We start from the raw sequence: 26,145 nt of genomic DNA on the forward strand, positions 1-26,145 counted from the left end.
GGGTACTTACAAGTGGGTGGGATGAGCTATGACCTATTCTAGGCCTTCTGATATTTTCTGAGCTAAAACGGTGCAAGGTACTCACCTGCCTACTATCTCCATAACCATCGAAACCACCTTACAAGCTGAGGAGGAGGCCCTTGTTGCTTCTTTGTCAGTAAGAACACAGCACAGCTTCGTAAGGTTAGGTGTCTTTCCCAAAGTCACAGATGCAGTGAATGACAGATTTATTTTTCATGTCTAATGCTCCCAATTTGCTCCTCAGAAGGGATCTGATTGATGAACCAAAATTGCTAAGCCTTGTAACTCTCCGCAGTCAGACTTAGTAAAGCACAAGGTCCTGCAGACTGTGTCATCCTAGGGACTGTGGTTCCTGCAGGTGGGAATCAAGAAGCCAGCACCCCACATCTGATGCAATACAGCTTAGGAAAAGGGTGTCATTGTAGCAAAAAGCAGCTGTTTGACTCCAGGGGTCTGTGTGGGGCCACACAGCTGGGTTCACAGGAGGGCCGCTCGCTCCCTGCTGAGCCCTGCGTGATTCACAGGCTAAAGGCTGCTTCTTCAGTCACAGGACCATGTACGCAAATGGCATCAAGCAAACAGCAGAGATGCTGGCCTTAACTGCAGATACACTAGACAGTTTCCAATTGCTCATATGTGGGGGGGGGGGGACTTTATTATAAAGCCACAAGGAGGCCTTGGTGACACCACAAGCTGGGGAGGTGTCTCAGCCAGGCTTCTGTAACCAGCAGAGGTGGCTTCAGGGTGCAACCTGCTGCTCCTTGACTGCCTTTCAGTTAGAACATGAGTCTGCTTGTTAGTGGCAGTGACCTCAGCTTATGGCAGATTGCCAAGACCCAGTAAGCAGCCACTAAGGCAAGGATTCAGTCCTGGAAAAGGGTCTTTCCATGTACATTTTTAGGCATTAGGAGATGAAACTTTTAAATGGTAAGTCATTCAGATGCCTTTTTGCCACAGAGCTTGGGAAGAGATTTTAAACAGGGCTCACACAGATAGGCGTCACCAGGTCCCTGGTCCCAAAGCCACCCTCCATCAGCCTCACCTGGACTCGTGTGGTTCAAGGGTCACCCCCACTGTATACCCCGTGACTCTAGACTGTTTAATTCATTGAAGGAAAAAGCCTTCACAGGAGGTAGGTTTCTGAACCGTAAGCAATTCCAATGCACAAAGCAATGGAAGCAGCTCGTGGGAACAGCACTGAACAGGCCCCCTCACAAAGGCTATGGTGTAGCAGCGCCCACACACAGCTCAGGCCCCCAAGGCTTGGACGGCATCCGCAGTCATGAAGCTTAAAGGCAGAAAAGTTGTTTCAGATTAATGGAAACTAAAGAGACATGACAACTAAATGCAGCCTGTGTTTGTAAGTTGGATCCTACCTAGGTCAAGAAGAGTATTTTTCAATATAAAGGATTATTGGAGAGATTTGCATAAAGTCTGTAGATCGGATAATAATGCTACAGTAATGACAGTTTCTTGGTATTGAAAATTGCACTGTGATTGGGTAACAGAATGTCCATGTTTTCAGGAAACATAAACCATAGTATTTAGAAATAAAGTCATGTACACATATGTGAGTGGGTGAGTAGGTGGATGGAAGGATAAATGAATGGATAGATATGTTAACATTTAAAACAAAAAAATGCAGAGGGGAAGAGTATAGCTCAGTGGTAGAGCGTCTGCTTAGCATGCACAGGGTCCTGGGTTCAATCCCCAGTACCCCATTAAATATGTATATGTGTGTGTATGTGTGTATATAAAATTACTTTCCCCTCCCCCCCAAAAAGGTAAGCAATTTATCCAGCAAAATCATGTTTATTTGGCAATAGGAGAGGAATTGCAATTCTGGACATGCAAACTATCGCAAACCTTAGGCAAGTCTAGAGAATACAAGAGAAGAACGTTCATCTATAGAGGAAAAGGAGAAAGTTGGGAGGGACTGTTTTGAGCAAAATGTCATTGGAGGAGAGTGAGAATTCGTGGTTGTGGCAACTTCTCATTGGCTGGGTTGTTGCTGGGCAAGGAGAAAACCTCCCTTCTTCCTGCTGGGGCACGCGAGGCAAGCTGCAAAGAGCGGGATGTTCATGAGCATTCCCCCTTCAGAGCTTCCTGAGTCCATTTTGAAGGAGGATGTTCATGAGCGTTCCCCCTTCAGAGCTTCCTGAGTCCATTTTGAAGGAGGTTTTCCTTTATTCATTGTTACAGATAGATGGATGGACGGATGGATGGAGTTAAAGAAGACAGAGCTGGACATTTGTTAAAACAACAAAAGACAGATGCAATAGGGGGAACAAGACCTCAGTATAGAACTGGGCTCATTTTTTAGTACAACAAGGGAAAAGGGGATTGGTAGCCAAGGGAGGTCGCTGGATGGAAAATTATTAAGCAGAGACATCAAGGTAGGAGGAATGCTCCTAAGCTTATGTAACAGTAGTTCTTGCTAAAAGCTGGTCAACATTTAATACATCCAAGATGAGGGATGAGGAATTTGATTGGCTATGGAGGGTAATGAGGTGTCATCAGTGGGAGGAGTCTCTGCAGAATGACACAGCGAGATTCTTGCTCTAACTGGGCAGTGCAAGCCCAGGAAGGACAGACAGAAGCCCAAGGTCAGGGGCCGACTGAGAAGAGGGTTCTGAAGAGCCTAACCAAAGTTTGGTCAAGGAGCCTGTCCTTGTCAACAGATGGATGAATAGATAGATGATGTGGATGGATGGAGGGATGGATGGGATGGATGGATGGATGGATGGATAGATAGATGGATAGATAAATAGAGGTATAGATGTAGATGTGCTTGTAAATGTTTAACAACTGGCTCTTTGGGGAGGGGGGATCCTTAATCTGTAGCATTTGTTGGTTTCCTTAGTGTACATACTCCCACTATAACTGGTTTCAAAGCATCCATCTATTGATTGATGGTTTCAAACCACCAGTGTGGGGTCACGGATGCAGTGCTGGGAAGAAAGGCCCACAGTTGACCTGAGTGGACAGCAAGAGTAGCCTCCAACCTACCCCTGCATAATTCTTTGTGCTAATTGTGCAAATCTTCTGTAAGTCTGGAATCATTGCATAATAAAAAGTTAAAATTTTTAATATAAATTACCTATAAGATAAATAGATTATAAATTTTTTCTAGGGTTTGAGTAAAGCAATTTTTTAAACCTTAGTAATTTTTTTCTTTTAAGTAATAGTAGACTACGGCATAACCCAATATCTGAGTTAAAGAGTAATTTTTTATAGTAATAGGCAAACAAACAAACAAAAGGTCAAGGTCTATCACAGAGAAATACTGGTAAGATAAATGTTATTGATCATTCAGTTAATCATGTGATATTACTGAGAAAGCTTTGGTCATGGATTCAACCCACACTGGTCCTCTTCATTACACAGAACACATGGGGTTGGGGTCACCCCCCCAACTGTCCCCATCTCATCCTGGCCCGGGCATCACATTTGTTTGTCAAAGAGCCAGGGCTAGAGAGAAGGAATGATTCAGCACAGTTTGCTACTAATAACTCTCGAAAGCTCCATCTAACGGTGTGGGCAGCTGTGTCCTCTTCAGACACTACAAGGAAATACGCTTTTCTGGCCATAGAAGGATGTTAAAAGCTACCAGCAGTTACGTCGTTGTTGGAACTCCAGTTTCTGCTCTCTAAACTCCGCTCCTTGTGATTAAATCCGTTTTCCTCAGAGGATGATAGACTAAAAAGCCCTTCAAATGTACGCTGTGTCATAGTGACACCTAAAGAGAAACATGACAAAGTGCTGAAGGCAAAATTTTGTGAACCTGATATCACAAGCCATACTTCAAATTTCAGGCAGCGAACTAAAATAAAATGCGTGGAATTCTTAAGCACACGGAACATGACAAACTTCTAGTAGCATTCTGAACTGTGCCTTTGGTGAGGTTAAAGGTTAACTCCAAGCGCCAAGTTGTCAACTTCTTTGGTGTTTTATAGGAAACAATAAAATAAATTTTAAAATCCAAAATCTGTAATTTATTAGCAAACCATCCAGGCATATGAGCCCTCCCATGGTGATTGCTGAATTATAACATAATATCGAAAACCAGAATGAACTGAACATTTTAGATGAACACGGATTTGTTTTGTGTAAATGCAGGAACTCCAAAAAGTTCACGTGGCTGTTTTGCACTTGGTCCGGTCTGCATGCAGTAGCTCATCCAGAGCATTTCTGATGTTCTCAACACAAACTTCTCCTCTGTGATGTTTTTTTGATGCAAGATTCCATACATTTTCAAATTCGTCATCAGAAAGCTTGACCCCAATGTTACAAAGTATCTCGGCAATCTAGAGAAAAAAAACTTTGAAAGTCAGACTAATATTTATGGGTTTTTAAGTTTGTATTTTTGACTATCTTTATAATATCTAAGAATATGAACATTTATCCCCCCCAAAAAAGGTGTGTGTGTGTGTGTGTGCACTTACTACATATGGTAAGCAGATATCAAAATTCCAGTACTTTCAGTTTAGGAATCATTTTGTTAATATGAATGAATATGACGGTGTTCATCTATACTAGCCTATGTATAAAATTACTTTCAACTCTAAGTATTTCTGGTTATTTTAAAGGGAAGCAGCCAAATTCAAGGAGAAAGAGTAGAAGAGTTACAGATGGAGGACTTGCTGGATTTGGGTTCCAACCCAGTCACCTCTCAAGTGCATTCTCTAAACCCCCTGCATGTCGTCTCTGCTTCTTCAAAATAAGAACATTTGTGAAATGTCTGTAGCTGGCCTGTTGCAAACTTTAACTATAGTTGTGGGTGTGCAAATGTCAGAGAGAGAGTGCATGCGTGAGCAAGGAAGCAGACGGAAATCTGAGCAGACTGAACTTGGCTTATTAATAATCTCCCCACAGTGGTAATTATTAAAAGGGTCAAGGGGGGGCATATTTTTATGTCCCAGGGAAAATTTAAGAAAGGAAAGATAAAACCAAGTAGTGGGAAGAAATATGAGCATGAGTAGAGGGAATAAAAGATTTGAAAAAAAAATTTAAAGAGGAAAAACATTAACTATGAACCACATAGGAAGAAAGAAAAGAAGGAAATAGAAAAGTTAGACAGTGATAAGAAAGCCAGAAAGTTAGATAGTTGCAGAATACATCTATAAAACAGAATCGCAACAGTTAAAAGATGCCCGGGATAGGATATGCCTTGTGGGAAATTAACAGTATAATCAGATACACCTGAGATGCTGAAGTGCCGTCCTTGGGCGTAGTCGCTAGTTTCCTGCACACAGTGGCAGGTAAAGAACGGCCCTGCAGTGTGAACCCACCACGTGGTCCGAGTCGGTCTCAGGCATCCCAGACCGTCTCCCCTGCCTCCCCTCCCACACCTCGGGGGGCATTCTACCCTAATTCAGCATTCCGGCCTTGGGTATCGATTAGCTAACACTTTTTCAGAAACCCATCTCTTCTCAAAATAATGTTAATACTCCAGCCAGGCCTCTGGGGTCTCACTTTCTCCATAGAACTGTGAGAAAAAGGATGCCTTCCTAGTTAAAAGAATTTTAGGCATCAGGAAACAAGCAGGAAATTTTTGTTTCTTTTGGCAGCCGTGAAGCCCTGCTTCATAGGCCCTTTAGAGTGATTGAAGGAAGAGAAAATGCAGTCTGCAAAGGGCTCTGCTCTGCTCTGGTCCTGGGTTCTTGCTTTGGGGGCAGCCAGCAGGCGTAGTCCTCTCTCCCCGAGTTCAGTGGGAATAATCTTTCAGGGGGTGAATCTGTGACTAAGTCTGCAAGTTTTCAAGGCATCAACCCTTCATCTGAAGTCCCAGAAAACATCATGTATCTATTCATATAATTTCTAGCTTTGGATTTGAAAGTTCAAAGAAGCCATTGCTCCCTCCATCACACCCTGCTCTCCACATGGCAGATCTAGACAGACTGGTCTGACCATACCCTGCTGTTACTCTGCAGCCCTCAGGACCCCAGTGGCCATCCTGACCTACCATGCCGCTCCTGCTTTATAACCAACCTAGTTAGACAATCACCTGGGATATGAGGACCACGTTTCTGAGTGAACAGACAAGATGTGCAGGCTAACATGCGATGTGGCAACAGGACGGAAGGTTTTCAGTCAGTGCTTGTTGCAGAGAGTCTGAGACGTATGCTAGCAGCACACGAGGAGGATGACAGAGTGGCCCTTCTCATGCCTCCTCTCTGGTTTTGGAGACTCACGACCATAAGGATACTTACACAAGGTTGGGGTTGGTCCTCTTTGCTTGTTCTCAACCAAGCATAGTGCTGAATGCCTTAGGAAAACACTTTTCCTCTTATACATAGGTCATAGTGAGTGTATGACACGAGTGTGATGCTTCTTACCAGAGTAAATTCTGCTTCAAGAATTATACCAAGGGAAGAGGGTGCAGCTCAGTGGTAGAGCCCATGCTTAGGATGCACGAGGTCCTGGTTCAATCCCCAGTACCTCCATTAAAAATAAATAAACAAACCTTGTTTAAAAAAAAAAGAATTGTACCAAATATGACAGCTAAATTGAACATTATCTTCATTATGGGGATCCTAATGACATCTGTGATACAAAGCTCAAGTTTTTTGAAGTTTAAAATTAAATCATTGTTGACAAACATTTCCAACTTTGTTTGGGTAAAGTTGGCCTTTCTTTCAACTCTTTTGAAATAACAATGCTGTACCTCTTTCTTTGATCTGGTCTTGAAGAAGTCTCTTTCAAACACTCCCTTCTGGCTGAAGATAGTAGGGTGTAGTAATGAATAGGCATTTCCATCTTCGCCATAATTAGTTCTGTCACTGATGCGGCGAATTCGGGGGGCAGGGATATCGGACCGAATGGTTGGGATGCCGTAGATGGGATGACCTGGGACACCGACGGGGAGGAAAACAGACATTCTAGATAAAACAGTTACCAGCCACAGGTGGCTATTGAGCACATGAGTTAGGGCTAGTGCCAATTCAGGTGTGCTGTGAGCATAAAATACACAATTTCAAAGATTCAGTACCCAAAAGAGAATGTGAAATATTTAATTAATCATTTTATATGGAGTACTTGTTGAAATGATAACATTTTGGAGATATATATATATATTTATTACATATATACTATTAGAATTAATCTCACCTATTTCTTTTTCTTAATGTGGCTACTAAAATTCTAAAACTACATGTGACACCAATTATATTTCTATTGGACAGCACTATTCCAAAGAGAATAGCAAGACCTCATTGCACAGAATGTACAGCGTGTCTATAAAATCCAGTTAAGAAAAATCTGTAAATCCTTAATCATGTCCTTAGTCCAAGAAAATGATCTTGACCAACATAAAAGAGTCTTTCTAAATAACAATATTCGTCATGCTTGATATTGAGATGTGGGGTGTTATGAGTTGAATTGTATCCTTCCCAGACTCATAGGTTGAAGTCCTAACTCCTAGTAGCTCAGAATGTGATCTTATTTGCAGACAGGGTCATTGCAGATGTAATTAAGTTAAGAAGAGGCCTTACTGGAGTAGGGTGGACCTTTAATCCAGTGTGACTGGAGTCCTTATCAAAGAGGGACATGGGGACGCAGACACTCGCACAGGAGAACACCATGTGAAGGTGAAGGCAGAGATCCGGGCACAGAAGTCGAGTAGTGCCAGAGCCTGCCAGGCAACCCCCAGAAGCCAGGAGAGGGCCAGGGACAGATGCCCCCTCACAGCCCTCATTAGGAAGCCACCCTGCCACTCCTTGAGCTTGGACTTCTAGCCACCTTGAGATGATCAGTTTCTGTTGATTAGCCATCCAGTGTGTGGTACTTGTTATGACACCCCTAGCAGACAGGGAACAGACAGGGAGTGAGGGTGTAAGGGATCGTCTCTCAAGAGCTCTTCAAGTATTGGAAGGCAGATCTGTTTGGAGCTAAGAATCACTTGGTTTAAAAGTCTCCTAACCCTTGATGAGGTCTGAATTATGACAGTGTAATTCAGTGTTCTGAGCTCTGAGCTATGCTGGTTTCAGTTTCATTAACACAGAGAGAATCATTTCACTTGGGTCACCATTAACAATTGTTCAATTTAGCCCCCATTTCTTGAGACCTGACCCCCCTGGGTGCTTAGAATACAGAGTTGAATGAAAGGCCGTGGGCTTGGAGAAACTTGGAGTCTAAGAGAGGCTGGGGACAATGCAAGGACAGACAGAGGGACACTCTGTTCTGTGTTTGCTGATCCTTTTTAAAACTCAGCAAATAATGGGACATACTCACAAGTAGAAGGAACAGCTCCTACCACCGCGCTGATCTCCGAAGAGGTTGTCTTGTAGTGATTAGAAACTTTATCGCTTGGCCTCAGAAGTGTCCGGACAGTCTTTTCTGAGCTCCCTGGTTCTCTGAAGACAATATCTTCAGGTTTTATCAGGAGAGCTGGTTCAGATTCTTCTGCATTAGCCTCAGCAGGGTTTGCACAATCTGACTTTCTACCTTTAAGCAGAGGGAAAGGGGAAAATATATATATAGGAAGAAGTTACTACCTGATGCTCGCTGCCCTGTAACAAGACGAGTTTTCCCAACTAGTCTCTCCTTGCTGGTGGAAACGGAGGCTGGACTGGTATGAACCCTCCGCTGACACCAGCACCCACTGTGGAAACCCAAGTTCAGGACAACGGACAATGTCGTACACCAGGAAATCTGAACAAGGTCTGATGTTTCTGTTCACCACTTGGTTCACTTCAGTCTGGAATAAAGCTTCTGAATCTGAAAGACCAAATGAAAACAGAGAATCTATTTTTTTTTTATTTCCTCCTTTTTAAAATTAAAGCTTATTTTCACGTTTCACTTGAACTACAGGATTACCAGAGTTGTTCCAGGACTGTGCCCTGGGGAGGGATAAGAGAAGGTATCTCTGGAGTTGTAAATTCCACACATACCCAATCCTGGTGCGGGGAGCCCCGTGGATTGCAACATTTGGAGAGGCGGTGAGAACTCGCTGTGAGCGCAGGAATCCATCGTGTAAATGACGCCCTTCAAATCAGTGTATAAAAGGAAACCCTGAGGTGGAACTACGATTGTAAGATTCTGTCCACTTTTGCAGATTTGTTTTGCTGAGTCAGTTCTCAAGTTTAGGAGGGAATAAATTCCTGGCATCTTTTTCACAGAGCTGGTAGGCACACAGCTAGCACTAGAGGGCGCTGTGGTCTTTCCAGCTCTAGAGGAACTCAAGGTGCCGAGGAAGGCCAAGCTCTGGTCGCAAAGGCAAATGGTGCCCCAGTGTCAGACTAGGGTGGTCAACCAGCAAAGACATGCCGTCTGATGTCAGCAAGCCTCCCTCAGCTCCCGCCAGTCGTCGTGGTGACAATGCTCAGGCCCGGCGTTCCGGATCCTCTGATCCCCTCCCTGCACCCCGCCCGCCCCCAAAAAGGGCAGAACTCTGGGCAAAGTATGAAAGACAGTTTCTCAGAAAACTGTTCGAAAGCCGTTGTCTTAAAGGACTCACCCCCTTTGCTCCAGATGTCAACAACAGTAAGATGGAATTCCATATAAGAAAATTCCTGGCCGAACGCCCCTGCACCCTTTCTGACTGATCCACTGGCCACTCACTACCTTAGAAGATGATGAAAACCTCAGGAACTCCATGGAAAATGGCTGATGAAGTCAGGCCCCCAAAACTGGGAACAGTTTGAAGAACCATCTGGTTTGAAAGCAGGCTTCTGCTTTCCCCACTACCTCATGAGCTGTGCCAAGAAGGAGAATCCTCTGTCATCCTCTCCTTTTTTGTGAGAGGATGAGGATCGAGCTGTTTTCTATAAAAAGCTTCATTAGGATGAGAAACTCCTCCTGCTTTCCTAGTGGACAGAAAAAAAAAGGCCGTCCCAGAACCTGGTAAGGGCTGCATCATCCAGAGAGCCCAAAATGTGATAACTAGCTTTGCAGGAATAAAAGTGAACACAGCAGGATCTTCACTTTTTCAGAAGAGAGATATTCCAAGAGCAGATAAAAATGTAAACAACCTTTTAAAAGTTAATGCTCTCTAATAATCAAGATTTGAAAATTAAAGCAAACGAGGTATCATTATATAACAGCTAAATTACAAGAATGTTTGAAATAACAGTGGTGGCAAGATTGGAGAAGAACCTTCTCACAGCCTTGACTGCTAAAATTGCCAATTGGTACAATCATTTAAAAAAGCAAAAAGAACAGAGAGAGAGAGAGTTACTTCTGGGACAATAATAACATTCGTAGGAGATGAGATATAATTAGAAACAGAAAGCTTTCTGAGAGATGATAATGATTATATTGTCACCTGTATGACTTTTAAAATACCTGGAAATAACCTAAATTTTAAAGAGTGAGGAAATAGTTTAGTAATTCATAATACATCAGCATGAGGGAAATGAAAATGAAGTTTACAGAAGCCATGAAAGTATTTCTTCGTTCCACAGAAATTTGAGAGCTAAATTTTTAAAAGCCAAATAAAAAGGGTACATTCACTGTGACTTTAGCTATTTTAAAATATTTCCATGCCCACACATGTAGGTATATATGTGTATCTATGTATAGTTTTAGTGATTCAGGAAGATAATGTATAACATGAAAATACTTGAATAAAGGTAAAGGTGATGTTTTTCCTTTTCTTAGAAAAATTTGAAAGATCGAGTTTTCTTACGTCAAATTCTATTTTACAAATTGACTTTTCCTGGGGGAGGGGAGCTAATTTCTCTGAGAAAATGGCTTTCAAACAGCTTTCTGAGGAACTCTCATATTTTTGGTTCCAGGTAAATTGTTTTGCATTTAATTTTTTTCTTTTGAATGAGTAATACACAGTTCCACACTCAAAAGATACAAAAACACAGATTAAAAACTGAATCTTGCTGCTACAAAAACAGATTAAAAAGTGATTCTTGCTGCCACCTTGTCCCTCAGCAACCCAGTTTCCCCTCCTTGGAAAGAATAAATGTTACAAAATTCTTTCCTTATGCATGATAGTCTATGTGTAATAAAATAAAATAAATGCATATATATGTGCATATTTTAAAATATATAATAATAAATTTGACAAGAGTTGAACTCCTAAAAAATATAAAAGTCCACTTAAGAATTTAGCAGACCTTCAAAAAATTAAATACCTTTAATAATGACCCTCTCTTCATACTCTTTAAGGGGGGTTTTATCTTTCCAGGTGAGAAAATTTGCAAATTCTAGGTAATTAATCAGCCCATCATTATCCACATCACAGTACTCAAATAGCTGGTCCAGGAGCTTCTCATCCAAGTGCAAGCTGGCCTGGTCACAAGCTTCCCGAAGTTCAGCTTTATCTATCGCCCCATCTCCTTTCTGTTGGACACAAAGAAAAAAAAAAAAAGTGAGCACTGCCTTCAAGAGCAGAGCATGCAACATCTGTTATTTCCTTAGGAAAAAAGAAAGAGCTCTATCACATAAATTCAAAGTATCCTTCTTATTTTTCACATAAGGTATAAAATCAAATACTGAGCCTTGAGTCAAATATTGGTCCTTATTGTGTCCATCTGAAATGTGCACAGCCATTTCAACCCTGGTTGGAGGGATGTGGCTCATAATCTTTGTTCATTTTAAAGTGTTTTTCATGGAAGTACTGGGGATTGAACCCAGGCTCTACCAGTGAGCTATACCCTCCCTTCAATGCTTTTTTCTTTAAATCATGCATGCTTACACTGCAGTAGAACGGGCATCACCATAATTCACGCTTGACATTTCATTTGACCAACATTGTGTACTTTTGACAGCTCTCTCCAAAGTTTCTAATACTTCTGGTGTTCCAACTGGGCAGTAAATGTCCCCCACTCCATTGCCTGGTGAAGAGGAGAAACTGGGCAAGTGGTTGCAGGCCAAAGACAGAGAGGTGAATTCAAGGACAGCTGCCTCTGGCTGTGAACACTCCTGTAGGCAAGAGGATTCGTTCACTAAGATTCATCCTGGTAGTAAGAAAGGAAGGGAAGTTTCCACCCCTTTCAGACAACAGGAGGGAAATTTAGGAAGACTCTGGGAAGAACCTGGCAGATTCACTTGGGCTTTGAAGGGGTGGAAGGCGTGATGCTTGTTAAGGAAGAATGGCTAGAGCTGGACGTCTCACCACTCGGCCCTGCTGCAGTCTGTCAGGCCAGCCTGAAATCCATCGGTGATGACAGTGAAAGGTCTGAGTGGGTCCCTGCTGCTAGAAGAGAGCTTTGGCCTCCCAGAGAGACTTCCCCGACACAGATGAACTCCCAAGGGAAGGCATTAAAGACTCATCGACTAGGAGTCAGCTCCTGCGCCCAGACCTGGCTTCACAGTGCTGTTGAGGGTCATCTCCTGGAGAGTGAAAAACTGAGCTGGTGAGCTCTGGGTAAGTTCCTGCAGTCAGACCCATAGGCCTGGGGAACGTCCCTAACCCTTCTGTTGAAACAGAACGAGAATTTGAAATATGTTATCTTGACATGGAGCTGCACGTGCCCTGGATTCAGGTAAACTGACTCATTGATGAACATCTCTGCTCGCAAGCCCAAGTCCACCAAAAATGCAACCTCCCTGCACCTAAGTCAGAAGCCATGTGGGATGTGGCTGCTGAATCGAGGGTCCTCAAAACTGAAATACGCGGTGGCAGTGATGACTCTGCTGCCATGGGCCTCGTGTGGATTGAAAGCATAAGTGACTTATTTCAGTGAGCTGCGTGCCACCCCCATACTGCTCAAAACCCAAAGTAAATGTTTCTTAAGGACTTAAGGAAATACCAGCCATCACTGTTTTGCCCATTTTTCGATATGTGTGCACATTTTGAAATCTTTTAATGACAGTAAAGTTACATGTCACTAACATCTTAACTCCAAACATCTGATCTGCAGTGTGTACGTCAGCAGCTCTCACCACACAATTATTAAGATGTATTTTTCTTCTTAGGAACCAGCAGCTTATGTTTTGTGTTTATTTTTCTGAAGTAAGAACTACTTCTTCTCTGGTAACTGGCTCATTTATCACTTTTCAGAAACTAAAAGGTGGGGGAGGAAATGTGATGGATTTTTAAAAATTATTTTTTAATGAGTAAGAAGCATTTACCACTCCCGGCCTCCGCACCCTTGATTTTTCCCTCCCACAGCCCCACCCTCAGCTGTTCTAAGGAGGATGATAACTGATATGGGACACCGTCTCCCTGTCCCCAAGGGGATCACAGGCCACAAGTATCTGTCCAAGAATGCTGTGGAGCTTCAGGGGGTGGAGACCCAAACTGCTTCGGCTTTGTTGGATATGGGTACCAAAGTCATCATCCTGCTCTGTCTGTAGGGAGAAGAGATGTCAGGATTCAGCTACGGGGGTCTGGGCAGGGTCGGTTCAAAGTGGAGAAGGAATGCTAACAATGTATTACTTCTGTGGCTTCTACTGCTGGATGTCTAATTGGTACTAATGCTCTCTGTACCTGTATTGGGAGTGTTCAGACACTTATGCCCAAGAGAAGCCACACGTGGAGAATGCTAGTAACCTAGGGGCCCCTCTTTGAGCTACAAGTCTCTACGAATAATGATTTCACCACGCAGAGCCTCTGGGCCCGGTTCACTGACCTGAAACCCAGTGGTGCTCACTGATCTGCTGTGGCTTCCAACCTCAGCGAGGGCTGTGAAGGACCAAACATGGGCATAGTCACTCTACTCCGTGGGCAGAACTCAAGGTTATTCTCACAGCTTTGGCCAATACGGCCCTGGATGAATCTGTTACATTTTTACTGACTTTTGGACTGTGGCCAATGGCCTGCCCATTTGGTTGCCACTTGGAAAACTAGAAACTGGAATATTCAAGACACTTCTTTTTGAGACTGAAAGCTAGGGAAACAAATCATGGCTGCTAATTGAACCATCCAGGTGATTCATAGATGCCCAGGATAAGGGCCCAGCCTCTGATGCGGATGACAAGAGTCAAGCTTCAGGCTGAGCCTGAACCACTGATGGCCACCGTCACTGCCTGGATCCACGGCGGCACCAGACACGGCGATACACCCACCGTCTGACCGGGCGCAGAGTAAAGTGGTCCACTTTTCTGAGGCACGGGCTGCCACCACATGCCAAACTTGTGACTCCTGCCACAAGCTGACTCATCTGCCTCATGGTCAGGGAGGACACTTCACACACGAGGCATCACATGCTCCTGGCACTCGGACTCCGTGGAACCTCTGTCCCCTCTCAGAACTGCTGGTGGTGCATCCCAGTGTTGACGCACTTTCAGGTGATGGAACTGCTCTTCCAGTCCAATCAGTCACAAGAGTATATGGCCTGCGAAATGAATCCGAGTCATGTGTTTTGCTTTCCGGACCGTTTTCAGTCTGACAGCGCCCGGTAGCACAGAGGTTCCCCCACAGTGAGCTGTTAGTCAGAGTATTCAGTGAAGCTCTCCTGCTCCCAGCCGTCCAGCGCCATCTGGTTTTACTGAGCTTTGGAAGAGCCTTCTCAAAAACTGCCTGCCTTCCTCACCAAGCCCCCGGCTCACGTGTCATTGTCAGCCAGTTCTGTCATTGAATTCAGCTGTCCCCAAAAAGGAACCATTGCCTCTCAGCTACTTCCTGGATAATTAGTATAAAAGGAGCTGGAATTATATATACCTATTTTAAAAAGTTGAGACTCTGCTGTGACCATTCTTGGACACGATGAGTCTTTTTTGTTTTTCCTCCCCTCTAGATTTTAAGTCCCCTACGTGGAAAGCCGACACATTGTCTGGAATAATGTTCAGTGTATTATGAGTGTTCAACAAATAACAGAATTAATCCTGTAAGCCAAGAAGATTCATTTAGGAAACCACAGTTTATTTGTTCTGCTTTGTTTTGCTTTTCAATTAAATTAAATCTGGGCATTCAACAATGTAAGATTCAAATCATCAAAAACCCTCCTACAGCTGTACTAGGAAGGCCCACGTCTTATTACCCTCTCAGAAAAAAACCTCCTCAAAGACACTGAGCACTACATTGTGCATATTAAAAGTTAACTGTTTAAGAGGTTTATCAGCATTAAATAATTCTCTGTAATTTCCTCCCTGCTTAATTTAATTTTATCGTAAGGAATGTGCCTGGTGGTTCACTAAGATAATCAACAGCTATTAAGATGATCGTCTTGCCTTTAATTACATTTAAAATGAAGAATTTTTAAAAAGCAGCGCTCCATGCATCGTGCTGGGTTCTCTGTGTCAGCTTCCCTGATGTCATCTTTGTAGCTACTTGGATCTGAGCAAAGTTTAAAATGTATGTTTTAGCTTATGTATTTCAATTCTGAAGAGTAACTTTAAAATTACCTGTAAAGAGCAATCAGTCTCTATTAAAAACCAGAGAAACAGTCAAATACTTACATTTTCTTTAAACACAGCTTTGTGAGAAATGTCGTCGATGACTGATTGGCGTTTGTCCCTACGTAATTAGTCCCAACTTAAATGGGATATTTAACCCACTTTTTGTTCATCATTACAACACAGGCACACAGGCCCTAATCTAAAACCAAGTAAAATGAATGGGCTTAAAATGAGTTAGCCAATGAGTGATCAAGATTTTTTTTTATAAGATAAAAAATGTGAAGTGTAACTTTCCTAAAACTGTACTTAACATTAGAATGGGTTAAGAATATTATATTTTCCTTTGGAGATAAACTAAAATTATCCTGCTCTTTTTTTTTTTTCTTCTCATACCAAGATTATGATGGACTACATCCTCACCAGTTTATTTACAAGCTTTTATTTGTTTACATCAGACTCATTCTAAAATGATTTTAAGGCCACTTAGAAAAATAAGTACAAGTAGAGGCAAGAAAAAAAAAAGTGAGGAAATCAGGGTAAAGAGAAAACAAAGTTGGAATAAAATAAGATGAAACCTGAAATAAAAAGAGCGCACAAAACATGCTATAAGATCATGTTCACAAACTAGATGTGTTTCTCCAAATTGGCTCTAAGCTTCCTGGCAGCCAAGTCAAAACATGTGCACAATCTGTGCAAAATTCATGCTTTTCATGAGGTAAAGACAACCTAGATACTTAGATGAAGCACAGTTATTTCCTTTAGAAGGACTGGGTTTCCTTAGAAAGAGGATGACAAAAGTAAACAAAAGCTGCATGGGTGTACTAATAAAAAATATGCCACATTTCACCGGCAGTTTGTATTACAGCATTCCTTGGTGTAACCTAAGGCTGTGCAGCTGGGTAAAAGCAACCCTTGGATGGCCTAAAATGATGCAGCCCCAGGTTAATCTAACTTGCTCAAAGAATAAACTTTAGAGAGGCTTGAAAACTGAACGAGCACGCTCTCTCAAAACTGAAGTATACACCTGCTCCCCCGGGGAGAGCATTGTAGACTTGACTTAGATCAGACTGACGGCACTCTGTGTACAGACTCAGAGTTGAGTGTAGGTCATCCGTCCCCCAGGCTCCCAGCACACGACAGTCACTGGTCTACAACAGTGGTTCTCAGACTTGAACGTGCGTCAGAATCACTGAAGGGCTTGTTAGAACACAATTGCTAGACTCATAGATACAAAGAACAAACAAGTGGGGAGAGGGGAGGGGCAGTAAAGGGGTGGGGGAGTGGGAGGTACAATCTACCGGGTGTAAGACAGGCTCAGGGAGGTGTCGTACAGCAGAGAGGAATATGGCCAATATTTTGGAATAACTGTAAAAGGAAAGTAACCTTTAAAATTGTATGAAAATTTTTAAAATTTGTTTCTTTTTTTCCCTTTTTAATTTTTTATTGAAGTATAGTCAGTTGACAATATTGTGTCAATTTCTGGTGTACAGCATCATGTTTCAGTCATACATATACATACATTTATTCCTTTTCATATTCTTTTTCCGTATAGGTTAGTACAAGATATTGAATATAGTTCTCTGTGCTGTACAGTAGAAACTTGTTTAAAAATAAAATTTTTTTTTAAAAAATCCACAATTGTGAGACCCCCCAACCCGAGCTCCTGATTCAGTAGGTCTGGGGTGGGCCTTAGAAGGTGCATTTCTAGTATGTTCCCAGGTGATACTGATGGTGGTGAAAGAACCACAGTTTGACAAAACTGATCTACTCAGGGGTCAGCAAATTTTTCCATCAAGGGCCAAAATGTAAATGGCATAGGTGTTACAGGCCATTCATTCTCACTGCTCTGCGTGTGGATAGACACATGCTACAGGCAGTGCTTAGAACAAATGGGCATGTGCAACTATTGACAAAAACAGGTGGTGGGCTGGATTTGTCCCGTAATCGGCTGACTCCTGATCCACACCAGCCTGTAAGCCCACGCACAGACCAAACACCTCCGCTTTGCTACTCACCTTGTCGTAGTGCCTGAAGGCGGCCAGCAAAGTGTCAAAGTTTTGGTAGTTAACTTTCTTCAAGTGATGTCTCACTGCCGCGACCAGGGCTCGCTGTCTGTCCTTGCCTCGGAGATACTCGCCGGGAAGTCTTCTGTGGATGAGATCACCAGCTCCTATTGGGGGGGGGGGTGCGGAGCAGTCTTTTATCTGAATTTAAAGTCTGTCACTATTATTCCCATCCTGAGAGAGAGAGAGAGAGATCTAGCAACTTCTGTGAATGAAAAAAAAAATCCTAACTCCAATACTATACATGGAATGACAGAAAATCCTTTTGTATACAAATACATATATACACAGTGATTGATAAAAATGAATTCTTCTCCTTTATGTGACCTCTCTGCTCAATGAAAAAATGAATTTTATGGGGGAATCATCAGCCTGCTCAGCTGTCAAGTCCTTTCCTGAGACAGCGAAGCCCTTGCCTGTCTGCGTTTTAGCTGAAATTTGTCTACAAGGCTGAGGGTCTGAAAACCAGGGGTGATTCCATGTGAGGGCCACTCTGTGCCTCAGGGTTGACTAAACCTTTGGGAAACCTTGTAAAAAATGACACAAATTCCCTGTCCCTCCCTAACATTTCCAGTCTGCTTTCAGTCTGCATATTCCAGTCCCCATTTCTCCTCCTGCTTCCCCTGTTCCATCACCAGCACAGGAGACCTGCCTCCATCCACTCCATCAGCTGAGTCCTGATGCGCAACCCCCTATAATGACCTCTCCAGTCCCCATGCTACAGCCCCCAGGCCTGGCCCACGCTTTCACTTTTCTTTCATGACTTAAAGGAACTTCCCTAAATTTGGACACACAGAAAGCACGTACACACACACACACACACACAAATACACACACACACACTGCCTATAAACCCCGTTCCTGGGATGTTAATGGTGACAGACCAGAGTTGACTATGTTGCTTCAGATGTGGTAGCCTGGTAGATGTCACCAGAAGAAACCTTCTGCCTCTGTTCTTTTTGCCCTGTGCTATACCCCTCCCTTCCTGCTTTCCTGGAGCAGGGTCATGCTGGCAGTTGGCTGTGATGTTTCAGGTAGATTAATTTACATTGCAACGTTGGTTGTAATTCAAGATAACTAATATTTACACCTACTCTGTACAAGGTCCTACATTAGGCTCTGTCAAGGTTCTCTTTTTTTTTTTTTTAATTGGTGTATAGTTGGTTTACAATGTTGTGTTAATTTCTGGTGTACAGCACAGTGATTCAGTTACACATTTTATATATATGTATATATATTCCTTTTCATATTTTTTTCATTATAGGCTATTACAAGATATTGAATATAGTTCCCTGTGCTCTACAGTAGGACCTTGTTGGTTATCTGTTTTATATATACTAGTGTGTATCTGCAAATCCCCAACTCCCAATATATCCCTCCGCCCACCCCTCTTCCCCCCTGGCAACCATAGGTTTGTTTTCTATGAAGGGTCTCTTTAATAAGTCCTTGTAGCACCTCTAAGTGTATTATAAAATCAGGAGCTAATCCTGCACATCCTGATAAAAGTCTCCTTTCTAAGGGTAGACCCTGAGGCTAGGTGAAAAGCCCACAGCCAGTGGTGCTTCCAGGAACGGGGCAGGTGCCTCAGAACAAAATCATGTGAGATGAGGTCAGCTACCGTCAGACCATCCTAAAGCGGGTTCTGCGAGAGGAGGTCAAAATGATGAGGGGTGAGTTTTTGTGGTTTTTTTTTAATCTGCGTGCTATTTTATTTCCATTAGAAAAATACTATCTATATAAAATTTTGGTCCAGTAGGGGTGATTTTTGAAAACTAAGTGTGATTTCCTTTTCTCCTCCACATCCCTTCCCTGTATAAACCCTTTAGGGGCTGCTCTGTATAAGGGAGGCCCTGCCTCCGCCACAGGATGGCTCTTGGTTGAGTTTTTTATCTTGAGAGATCTTCCCTCTCCATTAACATACAAAAATAACCATTTGAATGGTTGTATCTCCAACTCCCCGCTGGTTTTCCCACCACACGCCCCCCCCAGGTAAAACTGCCCGATGGGTGAGATAGACAAACGCTGACACCTTCTTCTGGCCTCGCCCCGAAAGAATATTTGTGAAGCTCATGTCAGATCACTGACAGTTACTCAAAAGCCATCTCTACAGAGTAAAATCAGGAGTACAAGCTCTGGCCCTAAGAGACAGACCCATGACTTCACTACCACAGCAGGGACATCAGAAAAGCCACTCTACCTGCAGCCAGTTCCCGTGATGCACCACTGCCCACCTGTCCTGGACTCCCTGTCAGGCCACCTCTGCCTTGGTGCATTCTGGGAGCTGGCACAGCCCTTACAGTCTTCCTAGAGGAATCTCAACATAACCAACAACCCCAGGGCCCCGGGATGAGGTGTTCTTTGTGCAGCTGCCTCATTTCCCTAAGTAAGGGTAATGGAGTAATCTAGGCCCAGTAAAGAAACCAATATGTCCTGTGAAGCAGGCCGACCCTGAATCTTTCCACGGAGTAGACGCTGTTAGTTAACCCCGATAGTTGTCACAGAAGGCAGCTAGAGTTCGTCTGTGTCTGTCCATGGGCTCCAGAAAAGACCTAGAGGGGACTTCCAGGCCCCTTTCACAGTTACACTGTGCAGTACCAAGGCTGATACTGATCATATTTTTTCAACTATTAATGTCAGTGTCCTTCCTTTTCATTTTATAGCACTATCTTATCATTCAATTTATAAAGATAAAATAGCTCAACTCTTAGGAAATTTGTCAATGTTGTCTAATTGTCAACATGATAAACTATGTGTTGGATTCAGCAATTCATGCTATAAATACCAGTGAAAACAATGTCCTGTGTGCTAGACCCCAGGAATCCAACAGACAGCAAGATGGGTCACCCACCAGCCTAAACCTGCCCTCAACTAGGCAGCTGACCGTGACTACCTACTTGTTTTTCAGGCTAACTGATGGGTTTCCTAAGTCATCCTTTACCTACCCCTAGGTGTATGAAGAGCCTCTCAGATGGGCAGGCATCCATTAAACATACAACAGTTTATCTAAAAACAGAACCAAAATATGATCTCCTAATGTGGTGATTCACGGTGCTCTAAAACACTGAGTTGCATAAGCTCGATAAACCTTTAATTTGTCAGGGAGTGGACTTTAGCTGACACATTTTCAATAGTGGTCCTTAAACTAACGTACATGAGAGCCTACTGAATCAGAATATCTGGACACGAGTCCCAGGAACCTGCGTATTTAATAAATTCCCTGGATGATTTTAACACAGGTAGACGGCAGACAGTATTTTGACAACCACTAATATGCAGTCCAATCCTGATAAGCTTTGGCATAGTTTTCCCTTTGAAGGGCTGCTGTGTAGCTTAGCACTGAAGACAAAATCCTGAGAAGTTTCTTTTGCTGATTTGTAGATTGATTAATTGATGGAATGATGGGTGAGAAGAGTGATTTATAATTACGTGATCATAGAGTACAGTGCTTTCTCGACTTTGAACATCCATCCAGTTCATCTGGGAATGTTGTTAAAATGCAGTTTCAGATTCAGTAGATCTGGGGTGGAGCCTGAGGTTCTGGATTCCAAGAACTTGCAGGAGATGCCAACACGGCCAGTCTGCAACCACATTTTGAGTCACAATGGCCTGGTACAATATTTGAATTCATTAAAAAGCTGCCTCACTTCACTTTGGCATGTATAATACACACTATATTTATTTTCTGAATAAATTCTGAGCCTTAACTACACGTAAGGAATTCATTACAAGGGCTTTAAACTGTACCTATCTCAAATGTTATGTGAACATTTTGTTTCCTTCATGTGCTACAAATTGTTCTCATTACAGTTAACATAATATTTTAAGCCTTTAAAATTGGAAGCTTTGAGAGGAGGAGATGGTGAACTCTGGGGGGATTTTGCTGTCGTCATTTGTTTTTTAAGAAGGGAATTCGTACACTTACCATACTCGTCCGGATGGAGACAAGCCCCAAATGTGTGGTCTGGGGGAACGTTCATTGTTTCTGCAATGCTATCAAAGAAAACAAATCCCTTAGTGAAAATACCCACCACATGGCATCCCTAGAATTTAAAATATGTTTGCCACATGTTTTTAATCGGCTAAGTTTTCTCCTACAACCAAACTATGAAGATCAAACAGAAGTTCTCCAACAGAGCTTTTGTGTAATCTTCCACTTGTATCAGCAATAGCTGAATGGTTTCACTGGCTTTCAGTAGCCCAGACTGAAAACGAAAAAACAGAACATACTCAAAGCAGAATTATGCAAGTATATATATATATAGAGAGAGAGAGAGAGAGAGAAAGGGAGAGAGAGGAATGTAGCACAATAGGTTAAATTTCTGATAGCCCAGAAATAAAGCTTTCCACAAAATTCTTCCTCCCTCTTCTCCAAATGCCCTCTCCATCTGAGAGGACTCAGCACTTTCCTGGAACCCCAAGCTCTGTAGAAGCTAATCGAGTTCCCTGAGTGACACAAAAGGATGATTCTTATTGAGAAGGTAGAATCTAATAGAACCCAAACCAAAATTCCGCAAGAGTACTTTTTAAATTTGAGCCGAAAAAAGTATCAATTCTAACTTAATTGTCGACTTACGGATCTAAAACTCTTCCAAGCTTATGCTGAAACTTTTCTTTGAAATCATCAACTCTCTTGGATACGATCTTAGCTCCTCTTTTCCTGTAAGATGAGAAAATTGTCAGGTATCTGTATTACCTAAAGTATTCTTGGCTACCTAATACACATATATGTGAGGACTACCACCGTATCATTTGGGCCATCAAAAAATAATTCCAGTTTTGGGGGGAGGGTGTAGCTCAGGGGTAGAGTGCACTGCTCAGTGTGCACAAGGTCCTGGGTTCAAGCCCCAGTATCCCCTTTAAAAAATAATAGTAACAAGAATAAATAAATGAACATAATTACCCCCCCAAAAAATAGTAATAGTAATTCCAGTTTCAAAAGAAGCTATATGCTAAAAAGAAAGCTTTATGTGTTTAGTGTAAAGATAAGTTTATAATAGAGTGTAAAATTATGATTAAAGAATAAGACAAGCAGACAAAAATATTTTTGGGGAAACAAAACCGAAGTGTTAATATCATTCTTCTAAGTGTAACTCCTAAAATTGCTAGAAGAAAAGTAAGCATCAAATAAATAACCAAAGGATATGAACAAATAACTCACATCTAGTAAACAAATATATGGAGAAATTACAATACTCTTCAGTAATAAGAGAAACTTGAAATAAAATACTTTTAAATGTAAAATAAAGTGCCACTTTTAACATAAGTAAATAGAGAGACTATCTAAGATTGGCAAAAAGTTTGGTAAGACACTTGTAGATTGCTAGTGCAATTGCTATAATCCTTTTGGAAATAAATTAGTAATATGATTCAGTGAGGATAAAAATCTTCATCCTCTCTTATGTACATCTGGAAACCAATCATAAGGAGATAATCCACATAATTAAAAGTGTGAAGAAGTTGTATTCATAAAAATGCTTGTAGCCTCATTGACTATAATGAAAAAAAAGCAAAGAATCTAAATGTTCAATCACGGAGGATGATTAAATTACATCACATTAACAGGAATACACTTTTTGCATTTTAAATGTTGGTTATTAAGAATAACACAGCAATATAAAATTATTTTATGTTAAGTGGAAAAGCAGGATATAAAATGAGGTTGCACTCTGATTAAAGCTATGCAGAAATCTACACAGGAAGCCACACTAGAAAGAAATAGATTAAAAAGATAATAATGGTTGAATGAAGGTGACAGGATTATGGGTGATTTTATTTTGCCAATTTTCTGTAATATAATTTCATTACTTCCATCACTGTGATTAAAAGAGTGTAATTTCTTTTGAGAACTGTGGAATTATACCACCGCTATTTAATAACATTAAAATTAATAAATTCTCTATTGTTTTGCTCAAACTAAAAACAATGAACATTAAATTCTTGAACTCCATTTGCTTTTAAAACTATTTCTTGTACTGTAGAATATGGAGCTGAATAAATTTCTGGAGAAGAGTGACACTCTGTGGAGAAACAAAAGATGAAATAAGTAATTCATCTCTTATGTCTTCGTTTACTTCCCCTTAGTTCAGAAAGGGGAAAAAGAACAATATGGGTAAAGTCAGAATAAATCAATGGCAGTTTAAAGGCTGTAATTTGAACAAATCTAAGTGTAAGGATCCCAAATCATGGATGCTACACTTTTCAGCCTAAAAGGGCTTGAATTATGTTTCTGGGAGAATCAGGAAGTATTTGTGAACAGCCATGTATGTCAGAATATCAGTAACTGTAACATCAGTACACACCTCGCAGCATTCCCCAGCCAACTCAGAGTAAAGTCTTTTGCATGCCAGTGAATTTTTTCACACACACACACACACATACACACATACACCACCTACCGTTTCAAGATTCTAAATGATTCTTCAGACCAAAAGTCACAAACAGAATATAGATAGAGATAGTTTTATGGAAGAAATACATCCCTTCATAGTTAAGGGTAAATGAAATAAAATGGTGCATGTCAAATTGAGAGGTAAATAAACACGCTTAGCTCCAAGTTTATAATAGAAATCACATTGAAGAATGAAATAGTAAGTTCTTTTTAAAATCCAGCAAACCAGGAGAATAATCTCTATTGTTTCAGCAGCAGTTTTCCAACTAAGTTTTGAAATACAGAAAGTATGATCAAATAAAACATTGTTCCATCAATGATGTTTCCTTGGGGATAGAGACAAATTGGAGGGAAATGTATCTTACATACTGCCTGCTTTTATAAATTCAGTGTGTTTTTCTATGACTACGCCAAGTCATTGATAAATATGTCCTTGTTCATGACCCAAAGGCTCTGCTCTTAGGACTTTCTTAAGGACTACATTGTCATTGTGTTTATTTCATATCTTTTATAAATTGATAGCAGGTTTATATTTCTAAGCTTTCAGAAATGGGTAAACCATATTTGTTATCTCCCTTTAAATATCAATTTCGACATTCTATTGAATTATAAATATCTACAGTCAAATATTTTAATTGTTTCTTCATGTTTTCCTTTACATATGGTTTAACCACTCTAATCATGATAAATTAATGAATATTTGTTTTATGAGCTCTTCTGTACCCTAAAGAAAACTGGGTTTACTTTTATTTTTTAATATATAAACATTTTTTTATTGAGTTATAGTCATTGTATAATGTTGTGTCTGGGTTTACTTTTCATGTGGGTTTACTATAATATTTTAAGAATTTCTCCTGTGTTTGTGTTTTACCATTATTGTTTTGAATAATTCAAGTATTAGAAACTCATATAATAAAGGAGTAGAAGGAGACTGGAAATCAATATTTGAGGCCTGTGATCACAGGGTCAAGTGCCTATAAAGCCGGTGTACGGGTTAGGGGCGGCCTCTGGAAACACACTGCCAGGTTGCATTCCTCCTCCAGTACTTCTTAGCTGCATGATCTTGGGCAGATGATTTAACTTCTCTTACCTCAGTTTCTTCATCTGTAAAATAGAAGGGATAAAAAGTATAGTACACCTACCCCGTCGAGTTGTTGGTAGGATGAAATTGATAATATATAAAGTACTTAGCACTTTGCCTCTGTAACCAGGAGCTGTTTCCACAGCGACCACACAGGCAAATGAGCAAAGCAGGCCAGGTGCCCGAGGGAACGCAAAGTCCGCGTGCACACAGGGGCCTGTGGAAACTTGGAGGGCTGGTGCATCCTTTAAAGAGAGCAGAGGGCAAAAGTAATCCACTCCCACCACTGATGTATAGAAATGCAGGCCCGGTATATTCATTTCCTGTGGTTGCTAGAACAAATTACCACAAACATGTGGCTTGACGCAAGAGAAAGGTGAGTTCTCTCACAGTACTGGAGACTGAGTCTGATTGAGATCAGGCTGCACTTCCCCCAGAGGCTCGGGGGGAGAATCTGTTCATTGCTTCTTCCAGCATCTGGAGGCTGTGGGCATCCTTTGGACTTCCTTGGCTTGATGCCACATCATCGCAGTCTCCTCTGTCTTCACAGCGTCTTCTCCCCCGTACGTCTCTCTTCTGTCTCCAGTCTCCCTCTGCCTTTTCCTTATAAGGACACCTGTCACTGGACTCAGGGCCCACCCACATAACCCAGAGTGGTCTCTTCAGCTCAGAATCTTTAACTTAGTTGCATTTACAAAGACCCTATATAAGATAACATTCATAGGTTCTGGGAATTAGAATATGGATACATCTTTCGGGGCCACTGTTCGGTATTTTCAGTCTTCTGATTTTTTAAGCATAGTAGGAAATACGGGTTTTGTGAGTAATCTCCCAATATTTGTTGATTTAGATATAAAATATAAGACAAGAAGTGAAAAACTAAGAAATTTTATTTTAATTTCTTAGGAAAGTGGTCATATATGGAATGCAGGCGTAAAGAGGTCACAGTTTGCAAGAGTTAAGTCAGATACTCAGGTGCTCAAATCTCTATTAAACAAAGCTGAACGACAGATGACAGGTCAGTTACATGTGACATGTTTGTAGAGATTTGAAAGCCCACCATCTTTAAGAAACATAACAGGGTTGATCCCATAGATTAAAAACATTCGTGTATGTAGAAAACAATCTTGTGGTTACCAGGGGGAAAGAGAGGTGGAAAGGGATAAATTGGGAGTTCGAGATTTGCAGATACTACTATCTATAAATAGATAAACAAATTTCTACTGTATGTAGTACAGGGAACTTTATTCAATATCTTGTAGTAACCTATAATGAAAAAGAATATGAAAAGAAATATATGTATGTGTATGCATGACTGAAACATTATGCTGTCCACCAAAGATTGACACATTGTC

General features: G+C 41.5%; 1 protein-coding gene across 2 annotated transcripts in view; it reads right to left on the minus strand.

Annotated features, from left to right (window-relative positions):
- Positions 1-3,993: 3,993 nt before the first annotated feature.
- The window catches only part of EFHB (EF-hand domain family member B), a 44,520-nt gene continuing 22,368 nt past the window's right edge, over positions 3,994-26,145 (minus strand). For both annotated transcript variants that reach the window (XM_072947296.1, XM_072947354.1), the window contains 7 exons: positions 21,895-21,978; positions 21,244-21,311; positions 17,274-17,428; positions 11,109-11,316; positions 8,254-8,466; positions 6,689-6,870; positions 3,994-4,328 (listed from right to left, as the gene is read on the minus strand). In XM_072947296.1, the coding sequence (XP_072803397.1) occupies positions 4,155-4,328; positions 6,689-6,870; positions 8,254-8,466; positions 11,109-11,316; positions 17,274-17,428; positions 21,244-21,311; positions 21,895-21,978 (1,084 nt within the window). In that variant the 3' untranslated portion in view covers positions 3,994-4,154. The remainder of the gene's footprint in view (positions 4,329-6,688; positions 6,871-8,253; positions 8,467-11,108; positions 11,317-17,273; positions 17,429-21,243; positions 21,312-21,894; positions 21,979-26,145) is intronic.

The sequence above is a fragment of the Vicugna pacos genome, chromosome 1, assembly GCF_048564905.1.
Source record: "Vicugna pacos chromosome 1, VicPac4, whole genome shotgun sequence".
In the NCBI taxonomy this organism is placed as follows: domain Eukaryota; kingdom Metazoa; phylum Chordata; class Mammalia; order Artiodactyla; family Camelidae; genus Vicugna; species Vicugna pacos.